The sequence below is a fragment of the Portunus trituberculatus genome, chromosome 23 (assembly GCF_017591435.1).
Source record: "Portunus trituberculatus isolate SZX2019 chromosome 23, ASM1759143v1, whole genome shotgun sequence".
Classification (NCBI taxonomy): Eukaryota; Metazoa; Arthropoda; class Malacostraca; order Decapoda; family Portunidae; genus Portunus; species Portunus trituberculatus.
This window is the reverse complement of record NC_059277.1, coordinates 9,736,918-9,752,269: the sequence shown is the minus strand read 5'-3', so window position 1 is coordinate 9,752,269 and position 15,352 is coordinate 9,736,918. Positions and strand designations below refer to the sequence as shown.

At 39.9% G+C, this 15,352-nt stretch overlaps 2 protein-coding genes across 12 annotated transcripts in view; both read right to left on the bottom strand.

The window, feature by feature from the left end:
* Positions 1-5,863, bottom strand: part of LOC123507827 (forkhead box protein K2-like) — a 52,920-nt gene extending 47,057 nt beyond the window's left edge. For 4 of the 7 annotated variants that reach the window (XM_045261049.1, XM_045261048.1, XM_045261050.1 and 1 more), the window contains exons 1-2: positions 5,208-5,863; positions 1,459-1,644 (exon numbers count right to left, since the gene is read on the bottom strand). In XM_045261049.1, coding sequence (XP_045116984.1) covers positions 1,459-1,644; positions 5,208-5,563 — 542 coding nt within the window. In that variant the 5' untranslated portion in view covers positions 5,564-5,863. The remainder of the gene's footprint in view (positions 1-1,458; positions 1,645-5,207) is intronic. The other 3 variants (XM_045261046.1, XM_045261047.1, XM_045261045.1) reach the window with 2 other exon arrangements.
* Positions 5,864-8,822: 2,959 nt separating this feature from the next.
* LOC123507829 (ribosomal protein 63, mitochondrial-like) lies at positions 8,823-12,913 on the bottom strand. Of its 5 annotated transcripts, none has more exons than XM_045261057.1 (4): positions 12,879-12,913; positions 11,107-11,178; positions 9,520-9,631; positions 8,823-9,018 (listed from the first exon to the last, which is right to left on the bottom strand). In XM_045261057.1, exons 2-4 carry the CDS (start codon positions 11,163-11,165, stop codon positions 8,875-8,877), a joined length of 315 nt encoding a protein of 104 aa, XP_045116992.1. In that variant the 5' UTR covers positions 11,166-11,178; positions 12,879-12,913; the 3' UTR covers positions 8,823-8,874. The 5 variants fall into 5 exon arrangements, with proteins under 5 accessions (XP_045116992.1, XP_045116988.1, XP_045116991.1 ...); XM_045261053.1 differs by lacking the exon at positions 12,879-12,913 and adding an exon at positions 11,305-12,775; XM_045261056.1 differs by lacking the exon at positions 12,879-12,913 and adding an exon at positions 12,625-12,673.
* Positions 12,914-15,352: the final 2,439 nt, after the last annotated feature.

The window sequence follows — 15,352 nt, the reverse complement described above, 5'->3', positions numbered from 1 at the left end:
CAGTATTTATCTTGTGAAATAAACACGATACTGCCCCTTCTAGAAAAATGCGTCATCGAGAGAGAGAGAGAGAGAGAGAGAGAGAGAGAGAGAGAGAGAGCACATACACTACGCTCTTTACAGTACCAAGCTAACATGGTCGCATTTAGTCCCTCTGTGACAAGCAAGTCTTCCATTATTCAACCCTATTCATCCACAAATGTATGGTATTCAGTCCTTTTACAGTGTATCTCCTCCAGTGATAAGCGAGTTGAACCTTAACATCCTGTACTGAAGACATTGCGTAACCACCACTTGTCCACCAGAGTAATTTTAGAGTTACCACAGAAATAATTACACAGATACACAGCAACGTGATAGCTGCCTTTGTGTGTGTAATTTCTAGTGTATCTACAGAAAATTTTAATATCTGTCAAAAGCATGAGGATTGAAAAGGATGGAGTTACATTGGAGTAGGGTTGAATGAAATTACGTATGTAGGACGATGAAAGGGAAGGGGAAAAGGCTGTTGGACTTAAGAGAAAGGAGGCTTGAATTAGAGATAAAGAGAAGAGTATTGCCTAAAGTTATAGAGGTTGGATTTAAGTTGAAATTAAGAGGAATGAGGCTGAAGTATAAGAGATCAAGAATAGTGTGACCTTGAAGTATAAGAGATCAAGAATAGTGTGACCTATCCATCTACTAAGTAATAATAAACAAAACTGCTCAGTCTCAATGAATAGCTATCCAGATAACACTGAAAACATTGTGACATCAGAGGTAATCCCCAGATCTTTCCAGCAAGCAACACAGGAAAAGTAAAGCAGCAGTACACATACTCTACAGCAACCTCTAATTGTATGTTATGTATCATGACAAGCTCACCACCAATGTATCAAAAACAAGAAAAAAATCTTTATCATCATCTATTCCACTTTCCTTTCCACCCTCTTCAGATAATACAGTAGCTAGTTAGCCTTTGATGACAGTATGACACATCTCACTTCATCTTATGGATCAAAAATTTAACTACACACAGGGAAAGTTTGAAGTCCACCGTTACTCCGAGTGCTTTAAGTATTAGCAGGTCTCATCATTCAGTACTGATATCTAACCACTTCAGTAAACATTAGGAAGTCAATTGATCAACTGTTTGGACTATACCAGATAGATCCAAATGAAAGACCCCAACATTTTCTTCCTTCTACTTTTATGTACGAGGGGAAAACATGTCAAAAGCAACAAAAACAATCAAACAAAAAGGCCCACTGAGAAGCCAGTCCCTGAACAGGATAATGGAACATGCCATGTGACCGCAACACTTCATCGGTACAAATCAAAACTTCATTTTAAGGCACAATATGACACCTAAAACAATCATACACCAGTTTTCACATCTCTGAGACAGCAACACCAGAAGGATCTTACAAACCACCTGGGAAAGCCAAGGAAGTACTGACAAGACAGGCTCCAACTTACCTTATGGTGCCTGTGGGGGAGGGGAACGGGGAGCCAATACTGGCGTCCTGTTCAGGAATGTTGATTTTGAGGGGCTGAATCTTCCTCTTGGGTGGAGAAGGGACCCGGGCAGGGGGAGGGTCCAAGTCATCCACTAGAGACTGGAACTGTATCTTGATGTTTGTGCTGGGAAACCTTAGTGTGCACCTGAGGGAAACAAAGACAGGGCCACATGTGAGATGATGCACTGTACTCTATGACACTTTGACACATATCAGATTATCTAAGATGCCTCTCAAAATATACTGCTTTATTGTTTTGATGGAATTTCATCTCTGAAACTCTACTTGAATGCTGCAAAAATGAGGAAGATTAACTATAATCAATTAACCTTGTGCTCTTACCAATCAACCTCGGTCACACACACACACACACAGAAGAAATAATAAAATAAACAAAACATAATATAAAACTATTTCCCACAATAGGAGTGCCCGAAAGTGAGGTGTCAATAAGCATCTCTTCTCATATGAGGGAAAAAAAAAAAAAAAAAAAAAAATCTCTCTCTCTCATAAACACTATATGAAGCTGCTGTAAAGCAACATTATACTGGTGTGAAGCAGCATAGCAGGCATCACACAATGACAATCTGACACCTACCAGAGCATAATCTAAATACTTTTTACTGACAGGTAATAACAACAACGGATTCAAACTAGTGCTCACTAGTTACCACAAGATCTACTGTCCTAGGAGAGATGAAAAGAGCTGTCAGTCAAGAATCCAAACACGCCTGCCACACACTATAACAAAACAGTTTTCATAAGGAATGCAATCGTACACCCCAGAGCAACACAGTGCCAGTTTTTCAATGAGGAACAAAAGTTGTTTGTGTTTGGCTGCAACGGTGGTTTTGATCACCCTGCAATTAAGCCATATATGTCCCTTCTTGTTGACATTTGATATCAGAAAAATAAGGAAAAGAAAGAGGCATTCTGTTATTTGATCTAGAACAGGACAACCTTCCTGCCCCACACAATACATGACCCTGCAGTACAAGCATCTGACTGCATAGGCTATTTTCATCTTGCCTATCAATGCCACCAACAGAAGCAGGCAGTATGGAAAGATGGAAGGTGGAAAGTTATGAGGACACACACACATTTCTCTATGAAAGACTATCACATCCTCAAGAAACTATTCATCTAAGTGTTTCATTATAATAACTGTCTATTGTATACTAAGTGCATCATAATTTGTGTCATTTGTTTGAACAATAAATGCAGGTTATATTTTAATGATATACGTACTGTACATATATCATAGTGCCTGTCACTCCCCTCAGTATTGCTATAGAGGCACACCCGCTAAGTGACCTTCCAAAGTGCATACATCATACACCCCGGAGACAGGTCAAGCACCTCTGTTACCATGTCCACTCCTCCAAAATGACAAAATCTTTCACTGCATTGAAAGAATAAATTAAGTACTGATAAATGTGTGATAAGATAAGCAAGAATGCATCAGTGCCTCTGACCACACACAACATGCTAGAGCACCCACATGTCACATGCTCAACCTCTGATACAAAAGAGACAAATCTGCTGCACATTTTATAAGAACCATAAAAACTATCATATATAGCTTTGTACAATTTCTAAACACAAGGAGAAAAGCCACAGATGAATGAAATACTTAAGATGAAAGGTAGATACCACTTAAAAGAGATATTAACTGTTCACACAAGACAAGCCTTCAATACAATTCTTGTCATAAATGGCCTCACACCACTATAAGCTGACTGGAAGGTTCATGGCCAGTAGCATTAATAGGTACTACTTGTGAAGACCTACACCACGAAAATGTTTAAACAATGCAGGTGATTCTTTTATCTGTGCAGTGATAGAAGTAACAAAAATTATACTATCATTAACTTTATCTTGATTTTTTTCTTAGTGACTGACTAGCAAGCCAGATTCAATATAAAATTTTCCTACTGAACCATTAGTAAACAATTCTTTTCTCCACAATGCTGTCTTGACTCTCCGTATAGTCCTCCTTCATTGACTACACTATCATAACATGTCTCATATCCCATACACTAAGTGTCAAATATGGACTGAGGGAAAAATCACTGAAACTAAAAAGTCTATCAATATAAAGAAAAAATTTTATCTATGTAATAAAGAAGACAGACAGGACCACAAACCTCTAGTTCATGCCCTACTTTGTACCACAATTAGGCAATACAATATACTATAAATACTACAAGCTGCATCTATTGGTTCTTTCTCTAACTCACATTATACAATAATGAGATATGACCCAGACTCATTAAGATAAACCAGATCATCAGTAAAGTGGCTTTGATGGAAAATGTATTAGTAATCAGGATGTGATGTGATGTTTAAGAATCTTCCTGTTGATGAAAAATTCAGAAATTTTACAAAGGTAGGAAATCAAAGCAATAAGAAGGTAGTTTGAAGGATTAGAGCTCACCCTTTAAAGGAATAGGCTGAATGTATGCTAACCCCCTGGTAGAAAGAAAAGGTAGATGTTGATAGAGTTGGAAGTTTTTCATTAGGTTAACTGTAAGCATAAAGGCACGGTTTTGGAGAACAATAGGTAGGATTCTGCCAGGTCCATAAGCCTTCCAAGGGTTAAGACACAGCAAGGGGATGAAAACATCATTATGAAGGATCCGTGGCTGGAAGCAAGGAACAAACCCTGAATCATCCAAGACCGAGTTTTTAGCAAAGATTTGGGTGATGAGTTCAATTTCAGAGCTTTAGAGCGCATACAGCTTTGGACTAAAAATGAGGATAAAGAATGTAGGAATCGTTTAAATGTCTTATGACCATTTTCTTCATGTGTTGTCAAATGATAAGGTAACTAACTACAAACACAGCACATACAGTCACACAGACACAAGGGCAGGCAGGTTATTGTCATGACTGATTATCAAACCACAAAGAATGTAACCAACACACAGGACAAATGTAGGTAAGACTTAATACAATAAGTGAAAACAATACCTTTAATAATATAACTTGCTGAACAAACCTACGATCTAATCAACATCAACTGTCACACATAAACAAAAAATGGTAGAAATGAATAAATAAATAATAATAAACAAAATAAAAGTCTCCACAAACTAACACAACTGATTGATACAAAATTCACACATTAGCTTTCAAAATCCATCATGATAAGTGCATGTGCAGTGCAGGGGCTGGATGGCAACCATAAATACCATTCACTGTTCCCACTTCACAGCCTGCCATTCAATGTACTAACACCTACAAAGTAATACATTCTCTTTCCACGCAAATTAACTATGAATGCCCTATATGCCGTCTTAACAAGTGACTGGGAGGATAAAAACACTCATACACTTTCATTCATTACCCCCATAGCTCATATTTCACCTACCAGTACGCCTACCGAATTTTGACATTTCCAGCCTCATAAAAAGCCACACATCTAGCGGTATACTAAAGCAAGGGAGGTCACTACACAGGTACAAGTCATCCCAGTGTACCGTGGGGGTGTGGGTGTGCTGACACTTGCCTCATCGCAATCAAAACAAACCTTCCCCGCCACTGCACCACAATGTTTACATAAGATATTGACACCCACATCAGCCTCTTCTCCAACACTACCACCCTACGCCATACTCTACCCATACCTCTACCTCCCAAGCTTCTGAAATACTACTTGTTCCCTACAATCCAGCCTCAAATAACGTAAGATAAGGAGATACTCACTGTCTAGGCAGCTGGAGGGGAGGCGCGCCCTTGCGTTGGAACACACCGTCCACAAACACGCCATTCTTGCCGTTACAGATCATGTAAAAGTGAGGCGTCTCAAAGTATATTTCAATGTGACGACGCGAAATAAAGCTGTTGTGGCCCATGTTCACGTCCACGTCGCCCTTGCTGGAGTTGCGGCCGATCACCACCCGACTCTGACGCACCATGTATTCGAATTCTTTGCCTTCGAGCCTGGCGATGGGAGTGCCCTTCCTGTCGGAGGCCCAGGCGGGGACGCGGTGCGGAGAGGCCGGCGCCGGCTTCTGGAGGGCTAATAGGGCCCAGGCATGCTGGTCGGGCCCCCTCGACATCGTGTGGGGACCTGCGAGCCGGTGAAGATGGCGACACGGCCACACACTCACCCCGCGTGCGCACCACACCACACACCGCCACACTACCACAATGCTCCGCCACGCCGACAAAACACGCTCGCCTGGCGACACTTTTGTTTACATTCCAATGTTTGTAAACAAATACTTCCGATAATCTCCACCAGGAACAAATGAAGGCTTCTCGATGACTAAGAAACTTCAGTTCGTTAATAATATGCCCGATAATTGAAGGAAGAAGGCGGAGATAACCTTTTTACAGTAAAGTTGCACCTCTTCACCGTCACGTGGCGCCCTGAATACTGTACGGTTTTCTATATTTGGAAAAATATTGCATTACAATACGCAGTATTAGGTTACCTTAAATTGTTCTCAAATAAATAAAATAGCTGAGTTTAGTCCCACAACCATGAAACTTTTACAACTTGAATAAATAATCTCAAATATTATCTACATTCGATGTCTTCTTACACAACTTTTCTTCCTGTTCCCAAGCAGACGTTAACGGATTACGTATTACTGTTATGCAGCGTTATTCATTCGCCATAATTTCCCTTTTCACTCTCATAATTATAAACAAGCACCTCACAATCGTCGAAGCAAAACGTATATCTAATATTAACAACAATAACAAATGCTACCAAAGGACTATATATGTAAGGCAATAAAAAAATAACATTATTAGCTCTTTTCGTACCAAAAATATTATACCACTAAATTACTGATATATTAGTTTTGATATTTTTGAAGATATGTTTAAAAATAGATAACAACGACTAACCTTATAAAATCGATGTTAGGTAAACTATTTCAAATACAAGATTTTTATTAAATATCTCCCCCCCCCTAGAAAAAATATCAATTGCTAGTTTGTTTAGTTTGGTTCGCAATAGCTTAACATATCCCAGAGGTAATCAATGGGTTTAGTACGAGTGATAATTAGTAAGTAAGTAAGTAAGTTTATTTGGATTCTTCATGTGCATTACTGGCATAGTATAAAACCACTGAATGTACATAGATATTTCCTCCAGGATGACCAACTAAAGTTTAACAACTTATTTCCAGTAGGGTCCCTTTTTCTATCCAGCAAGATGGGGCAGACAGCACAGGAGTCATTATACATATAGAAATGGCACACAGTAATACTAAATCTAAGACTTATTTACCTACTCTTCCATAAAATTAACAGTAAAGCCTAAATCTACATTCTAAGACAGTCATGGTTAAAAATAAACATAGTCATTTGATTCAGCAGCTCTTTCTTCATCCTGTAAATATTTCCTGAGAGCTACTTTGAACAGGTGTTTGGATTTTATGATTTGTAGGTTTTTTGGTAATGAGTTCCAGTATCTAATGGCTGTGTGATAGAATGTATGTGCTGAGGGACCCTGTGCGATTGACATACAAATTCTACCTACAGACATCTACCAATTACAGACTACAAATAATTTACCTATACATGTGACTTCCCATTCAGAAACTTGGGAATTTTATGGTATTTGTCACTTTAAGGAAAAACTCAATATAATTCCATGGGTTTTAGGTTTACTATTACCAAGGAAATTTAATAAATCCACTACCTAAACTAGCTATCAGAAACAGAAATAACACAATGCCTGAAGTTGGGAGACAACTGAAATCCTTCTATCAATATGTAATAGGATCTAATTACCATGTTCATGCAGTGTGTTTATTTAATCAGAATTTTTGCAGGGATGACCTGAAGTAGCTAGAAGGGAAGAGTTTGGCCTCTAGAAAAGATTGAGGGATTTTTCTGCCACATAGTGCTTAAAAGAAAAGACAACAGTGATGATGATGATGATGATGAGAGAGAGAGAGAGAGAGAGAGAGAGAGAGAGAGAGAGAGAGAGAGAGAGAGAGAGAGAGGTAATTAATACACTCTTGTAACTGAAAGGGAAGATGAATGTAGAAGATTGAGCGATGAAAAATACAGGTGACTTAAGTTAAAATCATCAGCCAGTAGTATGACTCATGTATCTTGCCAGAAAACACTATAACATTTTCTTATTCATGCTTTTATTTACAAAACCAAGAGGACCACTAAGATGTAACTTGATTTTGGTTAAATTTGGCCCTTTATGTGTATAGTGCTTCACTTGAATGCCATAATCTATCTACCTACTGAACCATTGTGCATAAAGGAGGATAATCTTGAAAGGGAATAGCTTTGACAGAGTGCCTAAATTTCACTTACTCTTCAGCCTTGTTAATCAACCTCTTTAAATTCAGCTGCTGTCATGAAGCTACGTGATGCAGCTTATACTGGTATGTGTAGATGTGTTTGAGGAAATGTCCGCCATCAAAATAAGGTGAATTGCAGTAGTTTTAGGAATCGGATCAAGAACTAACTACATGGCATGGCAGACAGAGCAGAGTGTGCTGAGATTATTTACACATGATGAGAGAATGGAGGATGATAGGATAATAAGGACAGTAGTAATAACATAAGTGTGAGAAACAGTCATGAATTAAACCATGTAAAGGTTGGATAGATAGTTTGAAGGACTGACACTGGAGCATAGTGGAAATGCTGCAAGCAATAGAAGTGAGCTAAGAGTAGCTGTGAGACCATGAGGAGTGACACTGCCCTATGACATCAGAGCTAGGGCAGCATCTTCAGCTGAACAAATTATGCAAGCTGTGCAGCTGATCTCTATAAAGTGGAGGCAGAAGTACTTTCCCTCTATTGTGGCATGGGTGTCGATGTAAAAGTCTGTCTTGTCTTGGCTACTCCTCCTTCTTGTGAGATATAAGCTTGTTTTATGTATGTATGTATACAGAATACAGTGATACACAAAAATATTGTAAGAGCTAATAAGAAAGTAATTTTGATATAGAGACTACTATATGAAAAGGCAAAGCCACTCCTGGACATCAAAGGACATACATATATTCATAAGGTATCCTTTCCACTTGCTACATCATAAAACATCAATAGCCCAACTCACTTTTGGGTTTTAGATAATCCTGCCAGGGTGATCATGATGGCCTAACTATAACATGTCCTGCACCTTGAGTTCTCTTCAGCCTTTGATAATTATCTCGATACTTAAAAAAAACAGCATATTACAATGAATGACATTGTGATCAAACATTGCAACTATTTTTTGTATCATTACAGTTAGGTTTCATTAAGCTGGTCATGTTTAGTGACAATAAGCTAGGTCAAGTTAACCAACCAAAAGAATAACTGACATAATTAAGGTAACAAAATCCTAAGTAGACTTTACACTTTACAGGTTTATTCACAAAACTAACATGCTACAACCACATCAATCCCAAATGTCATTGTTCTTTAAAGTTTCAAATCGTTCCTCTATGGTAACATTAGGTAGCCACTTTTCTGATGAATTCTTCATTTTATCACAGAATATCTTTCCCTTGCCCAGGGCTTTTGCATGACCCCATGACTGATCCTGCAAAAACAAGAACATGGTATCAATTTTATGGCTATTTGAAAAGTTACAGGAATATATATACTGAAGTATGATGGGGAGAGAAACATATGATGAAGCAGAAATAAATAATTTCTCCCACATTTTAGTTGTTGTCTTCTTTGGAATGCCATAGACAACAGCTAAAACATATAAGAAATAAAGTACTTAGATTTCATCCTATATCAATCATCTCACCACTACAATTCACTCACTTACATGTATTACACAATATACTGATGTTACAGAGGCCCTCACAGGGGACAGCACAGGTAAATCATCAGACACTGATACACATAATTCACACCCTTAGCTCAAAGATAAACAAATAAGAACATATTATTCGCATATCTTCAAACATCTAATCAATTTCAGTACATCTGAAAAACTATGAATAATCAACAATACAACAGTCTGAGGCACCTACAAGATACCTCAAGTTTTTGCAACACACACATCACAACAGCACCCTCAACTACCCACCAGTGTGAGATACGGGTGTCTCAGGATAAGCATGTTCTGCTCCTCAATTTCCAGTCGTCTCCTCATGTCTGCTTTATCCAATCCGGTCACCTTTGGATACAAACGGTTCTTGCTGGAACATGAAAGCATATCCTAGATACATGAATTCTATGGGTCGTCTGCAGTACTACAAGAGCTGAAAGAGTAAATATTAAGGGATGTTTTCAAAGTGGTATGGTGTGACTCATACCCTTTCTTTTCTGATAATATCTACTTACTTTACTTGTAATGTACCTAATAATAATTTGTATTTCATTCATGCTGGACAATAAGGTCACAACTATTAACTTAAGCCTATTCTTACTGTCTGGTACTGAACACGAGGCTCAGTAAGAACTCTCAAATAACTCTACATCCAGACTGGAAACATAAAAGTGTGTGCTCACTTAATTCAATGGTGTTTTCTGTAACACTTCTTCACACATAAATGAAATTGGCAAGGTGTTGCTTTCTTAGTTTGAATAACAAGTCATCTATCATTCTACCTCTGTAACAGGCAAACATAATCTCCAAAGGCAACTGCCAAGTGCCAAAGATATAGTGCCCACAAGAACACACTCATGTTCACAATCACACTCTTACATGTGAGCTTTTGGGCCTCTGGAGGAAGGAAAACCTCATTCTCAACGACAACACTGTGCAGGGATTCATTACGCAGTATTCCTGGATATATGGGTCACAATCTGGTACTGGAATTGATTTACCTGACTGGACCAAAAAGGAGCTTCCCACTGAGGTGCTATAAGTCATGTTGCCATTTCATTAATTCACACATATGTATTTTTCATTCATACCGTTTGCAACCACTCCATCGTGCTGCTTAGTCTTAAACCCCTCTTACATTGGATCTAGCTATTTTCTTCACCAATCACTCCTCCTTTCTCTATAATAATGGCACACATCAGTGTTTCCTCAAGTGGGTGTTGTGGTGATTAAAAGAAAGATGCTACAAAAAAACATCTAAGAAATCTGGGAAAACAATGAAACAATGAGATACAATGAGTGTGGGTAACAGGCTTCATATACTGAAAAATACTGGGAAGAGAGGATATATGCTGTACTACAAGTAACTAATTATTTCCTTCAAGCACTCATAAAGACAAATTGCTGTTTTGAACACATCAATACTTAAAACAGAACTACATAAATTTAAATAACTAATTCATCATTCCATCCCTTAAAAAGAGAGATTTTACAACTTTAAAACCAGTGGGTATCAAAAACATAAAACTAAACAGTAAGCATAATGATTATATTGTTTAATACTAATATGAATGAGGTGAAAACAATGGTAGGTTGTCTCCATTCTTTACTACATGTTTTCTGTAAGTTATTTCAACAGTTTCTTTGTTTGTTGCTCTGAGGTTTCCCATGAATCTGAATGTGTCCATCATCTTTATCAGGTAATGACAATATTTGTACTGAGTTCATCATTTGTAGCTATACATTTAGTCATGTCACATACTTTCATGGTGTTATGAGTTTCACAATACAAGAGTTAATGCTGGTACTGCATTTGTATTTATGGTAAGAATAAAATGTTCTTACCCTGAGTAAATGTGACCATTTGGCATTCTTTTGCGCAGCAACACCAGTGCAAGTCTCATGGTGGCACGGCTTCTGAAAACAAAATTTCTAAATTAGAAGAGTGTCTCAACATAAACAGTGCAAGAACAACAGTGAGTACTGACTGTAGGTTACATTTAAAAACTACTCAGGAAATTAATGAGAATGCCTAGGGCTTACATGGCTACAACATTATTTTCTTCTCCAGTTCCATTCAAGTCAGTGAAGACCATCTTTCTTTGTGCAGATGTCCACCTTTGCCCTCCTACTACAATCCTAAGACTATACCTGCTCTGTAATCACAACATTTTTCAGTACAGAACCCATATGCAGTGGTGGCTCATGGAAAAATAGAATGGAGGGACTGTGTTACTGCAAGCTTCACACAACAGTATAATTTGAAGAAAAAATATTAAAAATTAAATAATTAAACAAAGGATTTTATAAACTTACAGTTGCACTGTATAACGCAATGTAAACCTAGGCCTTGGACCGAGCGTTTATAGAAGCAGGCTTAGCAGTGAGCTGCACCAACTGCATCTCAACTGTCTTAGGTGTAGCACCAAATAAATCATAAATTATTGTACAACACGAAACTTCTATTTTAGTCTCGTTTTACTGTAAATTTTCAAAATTTAGTTATGAATATTTAGAAAAAAAAAAAAAAAAAACGCAACATTATTTGTTACATGCATGTTATTCTAGTGCGAGATTGATGGAGTCATAAACCTGGCAGTGAGTGTTTGGGCTTGGGGGGAACTACAACTCTGCAGCTCCTATGGGCGAGCCGTCACTGCCCAAATGAAATTGTGGTTAGGTCGGTGTCCTTAGCCTTATGAGGATCCGGGGAGTTTGCTGCCTCTCTGGTGAGTATAAGTTAGATTAGGTTAGTGTCCAACAAGGGATTTGATTAGTGTTCTTATGAAGGCGTCCATGGAGAGTGAAGCCCAGACGGTCTGGTTAGATTAGTGCCCTTATGGGTGGTGGTGTCAATAGGGAGCAAGGCCATTTGTTAAGTTAGACTCAAATGTGTCCCAAATTTGGCGTCAGTGATTTCCCACCACCAGGACCCACGTGTGCTGTGCTAGAAGCTGCAGTAATGGGCAAGGATGTGATGTACCGGAATTATTTACAGGGATGGTCCAGTGCTGTGTTATGCAAGTGAAGGCCCAGTGTGGCTTCTCATTCCGCCACAGAGTTCACCTGCCTCAACAAGTCCAGCACCTCTGCCTCTTTCAGTACCTATGTTTGTGTATTCAATAATCATTTTGACACAATAGAAATTAAATGGTGCAGAAATAAGAAGTGACAGCCACAGCTCCACGCAATGTTTACCTGTAGCAGACGGCGCCACACTCCCACACTCGCCGCGCCAACTGACGGCTTCAGTTCAGGCTTTAGCAGTGCCTTAATGAATTTATCCCCTTATTATTATGTGTCGTAACATTATTAATAATAGGAAAAATACAATAGTGGATAAAACGATTGAAAACTACTTACCTTCTTAACAACCATCCTTATATACGGAAAAATGACGAGCTGCCGGTACAGTCTTGATTCTTGAGTTAGGATTGATTGATTGATTGATACATTTATTATTGAATTAATAAATAATTATTACAAAGGAGGAGGATGGACCTTGCCACCCACCCCCTGGGCAAAGACTTAAGGTTAAAGTATCAAAAATCTAACACTAGACATTATACACAACAAGAATACAAGTATTTCAATAAATAAATACACACATTGCATACCTTATTGCCTAAACATCCAAGGAATATACAGAGAAGAAGTTTTGGTTTGGGTTAAAGTTTGGAGGACAGCGACGGTGCTGCCATCTGTTGGAAGCGAGTAATTTCATAGAAAACGTTTTTAGGAGTAACTTAAAATTTCTCCCATGCTTCCTTCCCCCCAACCCACCTTATTTTTCCCTGCATTCTCTCGTGGTTATGAGCTTATAAGGCAAATAAAACATGTTCATATATATATATATATATATATATATATATATATATATATATATATATATATATATATATATATATATATATATATATATATATATGCGTTTTCTGCCCGCCTCCGCCTGGGCCACACCATACTCCTTACTTGCATCGCATTTTTGAATTTTTTTTTTTAATACCATGTGGGCTTTTCACGGGAATTTCTGGGCTAAAGGGGATACTTTTTGTGGTACCTCCTATCTCAAAGCCCACCCGCTAGGAAACCGTTGTCCCGAGTGAGGAAGCCCAACCTACACTCGGACCGTGGACATACGTCGACTGTCTCGTGACCCCTTCTGCCCTTGGTGTAGGACTACCCCTGAGGCCATGGAACATTTCCTGCTTCAATACCCACACCTCCTCTCTCAACACACTGCATTACGCTCCCAGCTTTCTGCCCTGGCCATCACAACACTCGATCTGCCTACCCTTTTGGCGGCCTCTGGCGTCCACCCTCCTGGCAACCTGTTGTCCTTCACCTTATTTGTGCCTTCTTGAGGAAGACCGGCCAGCTACCACACCTGTGATACCCACACAGGACTACCTCCAGGGCTCATAAGGATTCAAAAGAGGCCACGAAAATCTATGGATCCTTATGAGCCACTGTCACAGCACTGCACACACAACACTAGGCACTGCACGCACTGTCACAAGAGTCACTGGTTACTTCTTCCTCCTTGCTGGACCAGAACGCTTGTAGCGATCATCGCTACATTGGTGACCCCGGAGTGACTGCTTTTCCACGCCATGGAGACGCCCGCCAGTCACTCTACGCCTTCCACTCCCGGCGGAGCTCTATCGGCGGCAGTCACAGATGACAGGTCCAGCTCCCATCTTTCTCTACGATCGACGCCCCTACGTGGTTTCGTCCACCTTCCCTCTTTGGGGCAGACTTTCTTTTGCACTACCAGCTTCTCATGGATGTCGGCTGGTTGACGCGACTTCTCTTTCTACTGTCCCCATTGCTGCCGCTCCCACCGATGTCGCGCTACAGGTCATCGAAGCAACTGATTGCTTCGCTTACCTTCGCACCATGTACCCCGATGTCTTCAAGCCGGAACTCCGCCAGCAGCCTCAGTTTCCAGTGAAGCATGGTATTTTTTACCGCATAAAGATGGCCGGCCCTCCTGTATTCTCCAAGTTTCGCTGTCTGGCCCCTGACAAACTCGCCGCGGCCAAGCTTATCTTTGCTGAGCTTGAACATCTGGGCATCTGCCAGAAGGCACCAAGTCCCTGGGCATCACCACTTCATATCATGATGAAGAAGGATGGCTCCCTCCGCCCTTGCGGAGACTACAGTGCCTTAACACCAGAACAGAGCCGGATCACTACCCACTGCCCAACATCAGACATAACCTCCTTCCTCCATGGTGCCAAAATCTTCTCAAAACTGGACTTGTTCAAGGGTTATTACCAGGTTCCTATGCATCTTGAGGATGTAGTGTATGTGTGTGAATGAGCAGTTAGTTTGTTCTGTCTTTCAGTTTGACTGTTGTACAAGCAAATGATGTTAACACTGTTGGATCGTGTTTGGATGAGTGCTTCACTGATATGTATAAAAATTGTGTCTGAAGCTTCGAATCCTACCTATTAAGATGTTCTGTGAATTGGGAGTGGGCAGAAGGAATAAACTGGGCAAAGGCGACAGTCGTGCTACTATACCAAGTTGCTTCTACAGAGGACATCCCAAAAACTACTGTTACTATATTCTTCGGCAATTACACTTTCAAGTACAGCTGTTTTGGTCTACGGAACTCCGGTGCCACCTTTCAAAGAATGATGGACGGCGTTCTTGGTGATTTGCCCTTCTGAGCCTGCTATATTGATGACATCCTCATTTTCTCCTTTTCAAAGGAAGAACACCTACACCATCTCTCCATGGTCCTAGGACGCCTTCAGCAAAATGGCCTGGTGGTCCGCTTTGACAAATGTGTTTTCAGGGCAAGAGAGGTTGATTTCCTAGGCCACCACCTCTCTCTTGTGGGCGTTTCGCCCTTATCTGACAAGATTACCGCCATCCAGGATTTCTTACACCCGTTACGGTCAAATCTTTCCAACAGTTTGTGGGGATGGTCAACTTTTATCACCGTTTCCTGCCTGGGATTGCATCCACCATGGCACCACTTTACGAAGTTCTGGCAGGCAAACCCAGGGAGTTGGTTTGGGGTTCCTCGCAAGCACAGGCCTTCCGGGAGGAGAAACTCTCCTTGCTTATCCAATCCCTG

Excerpts from the sequence above, each read along its gene's own strand:
- LOC123507829 (XM_045261053.1), bottom strand. The coding sequence starts at position 11,357 with ATGGTCTTCACTGACTTGAATGGAACTGGAGAAGAAAATAATGTTGTA. Across the intron at positions 11,179-11,304 it reads GAAAATAATGTTGTAGCCAT|AAGCCGTGCCACCATGAGAC; the intron begins GTAAGCCCTAGG and ends TTTTGTTTTCAG. Across the intron at positions 9,632-11,106 it reads AATGGTCACATTTACTCAGG|CAAGAACCGTTTGTATCCAA; the intron begins GTAAGAACATTT and ends TTCATGTTCCAG.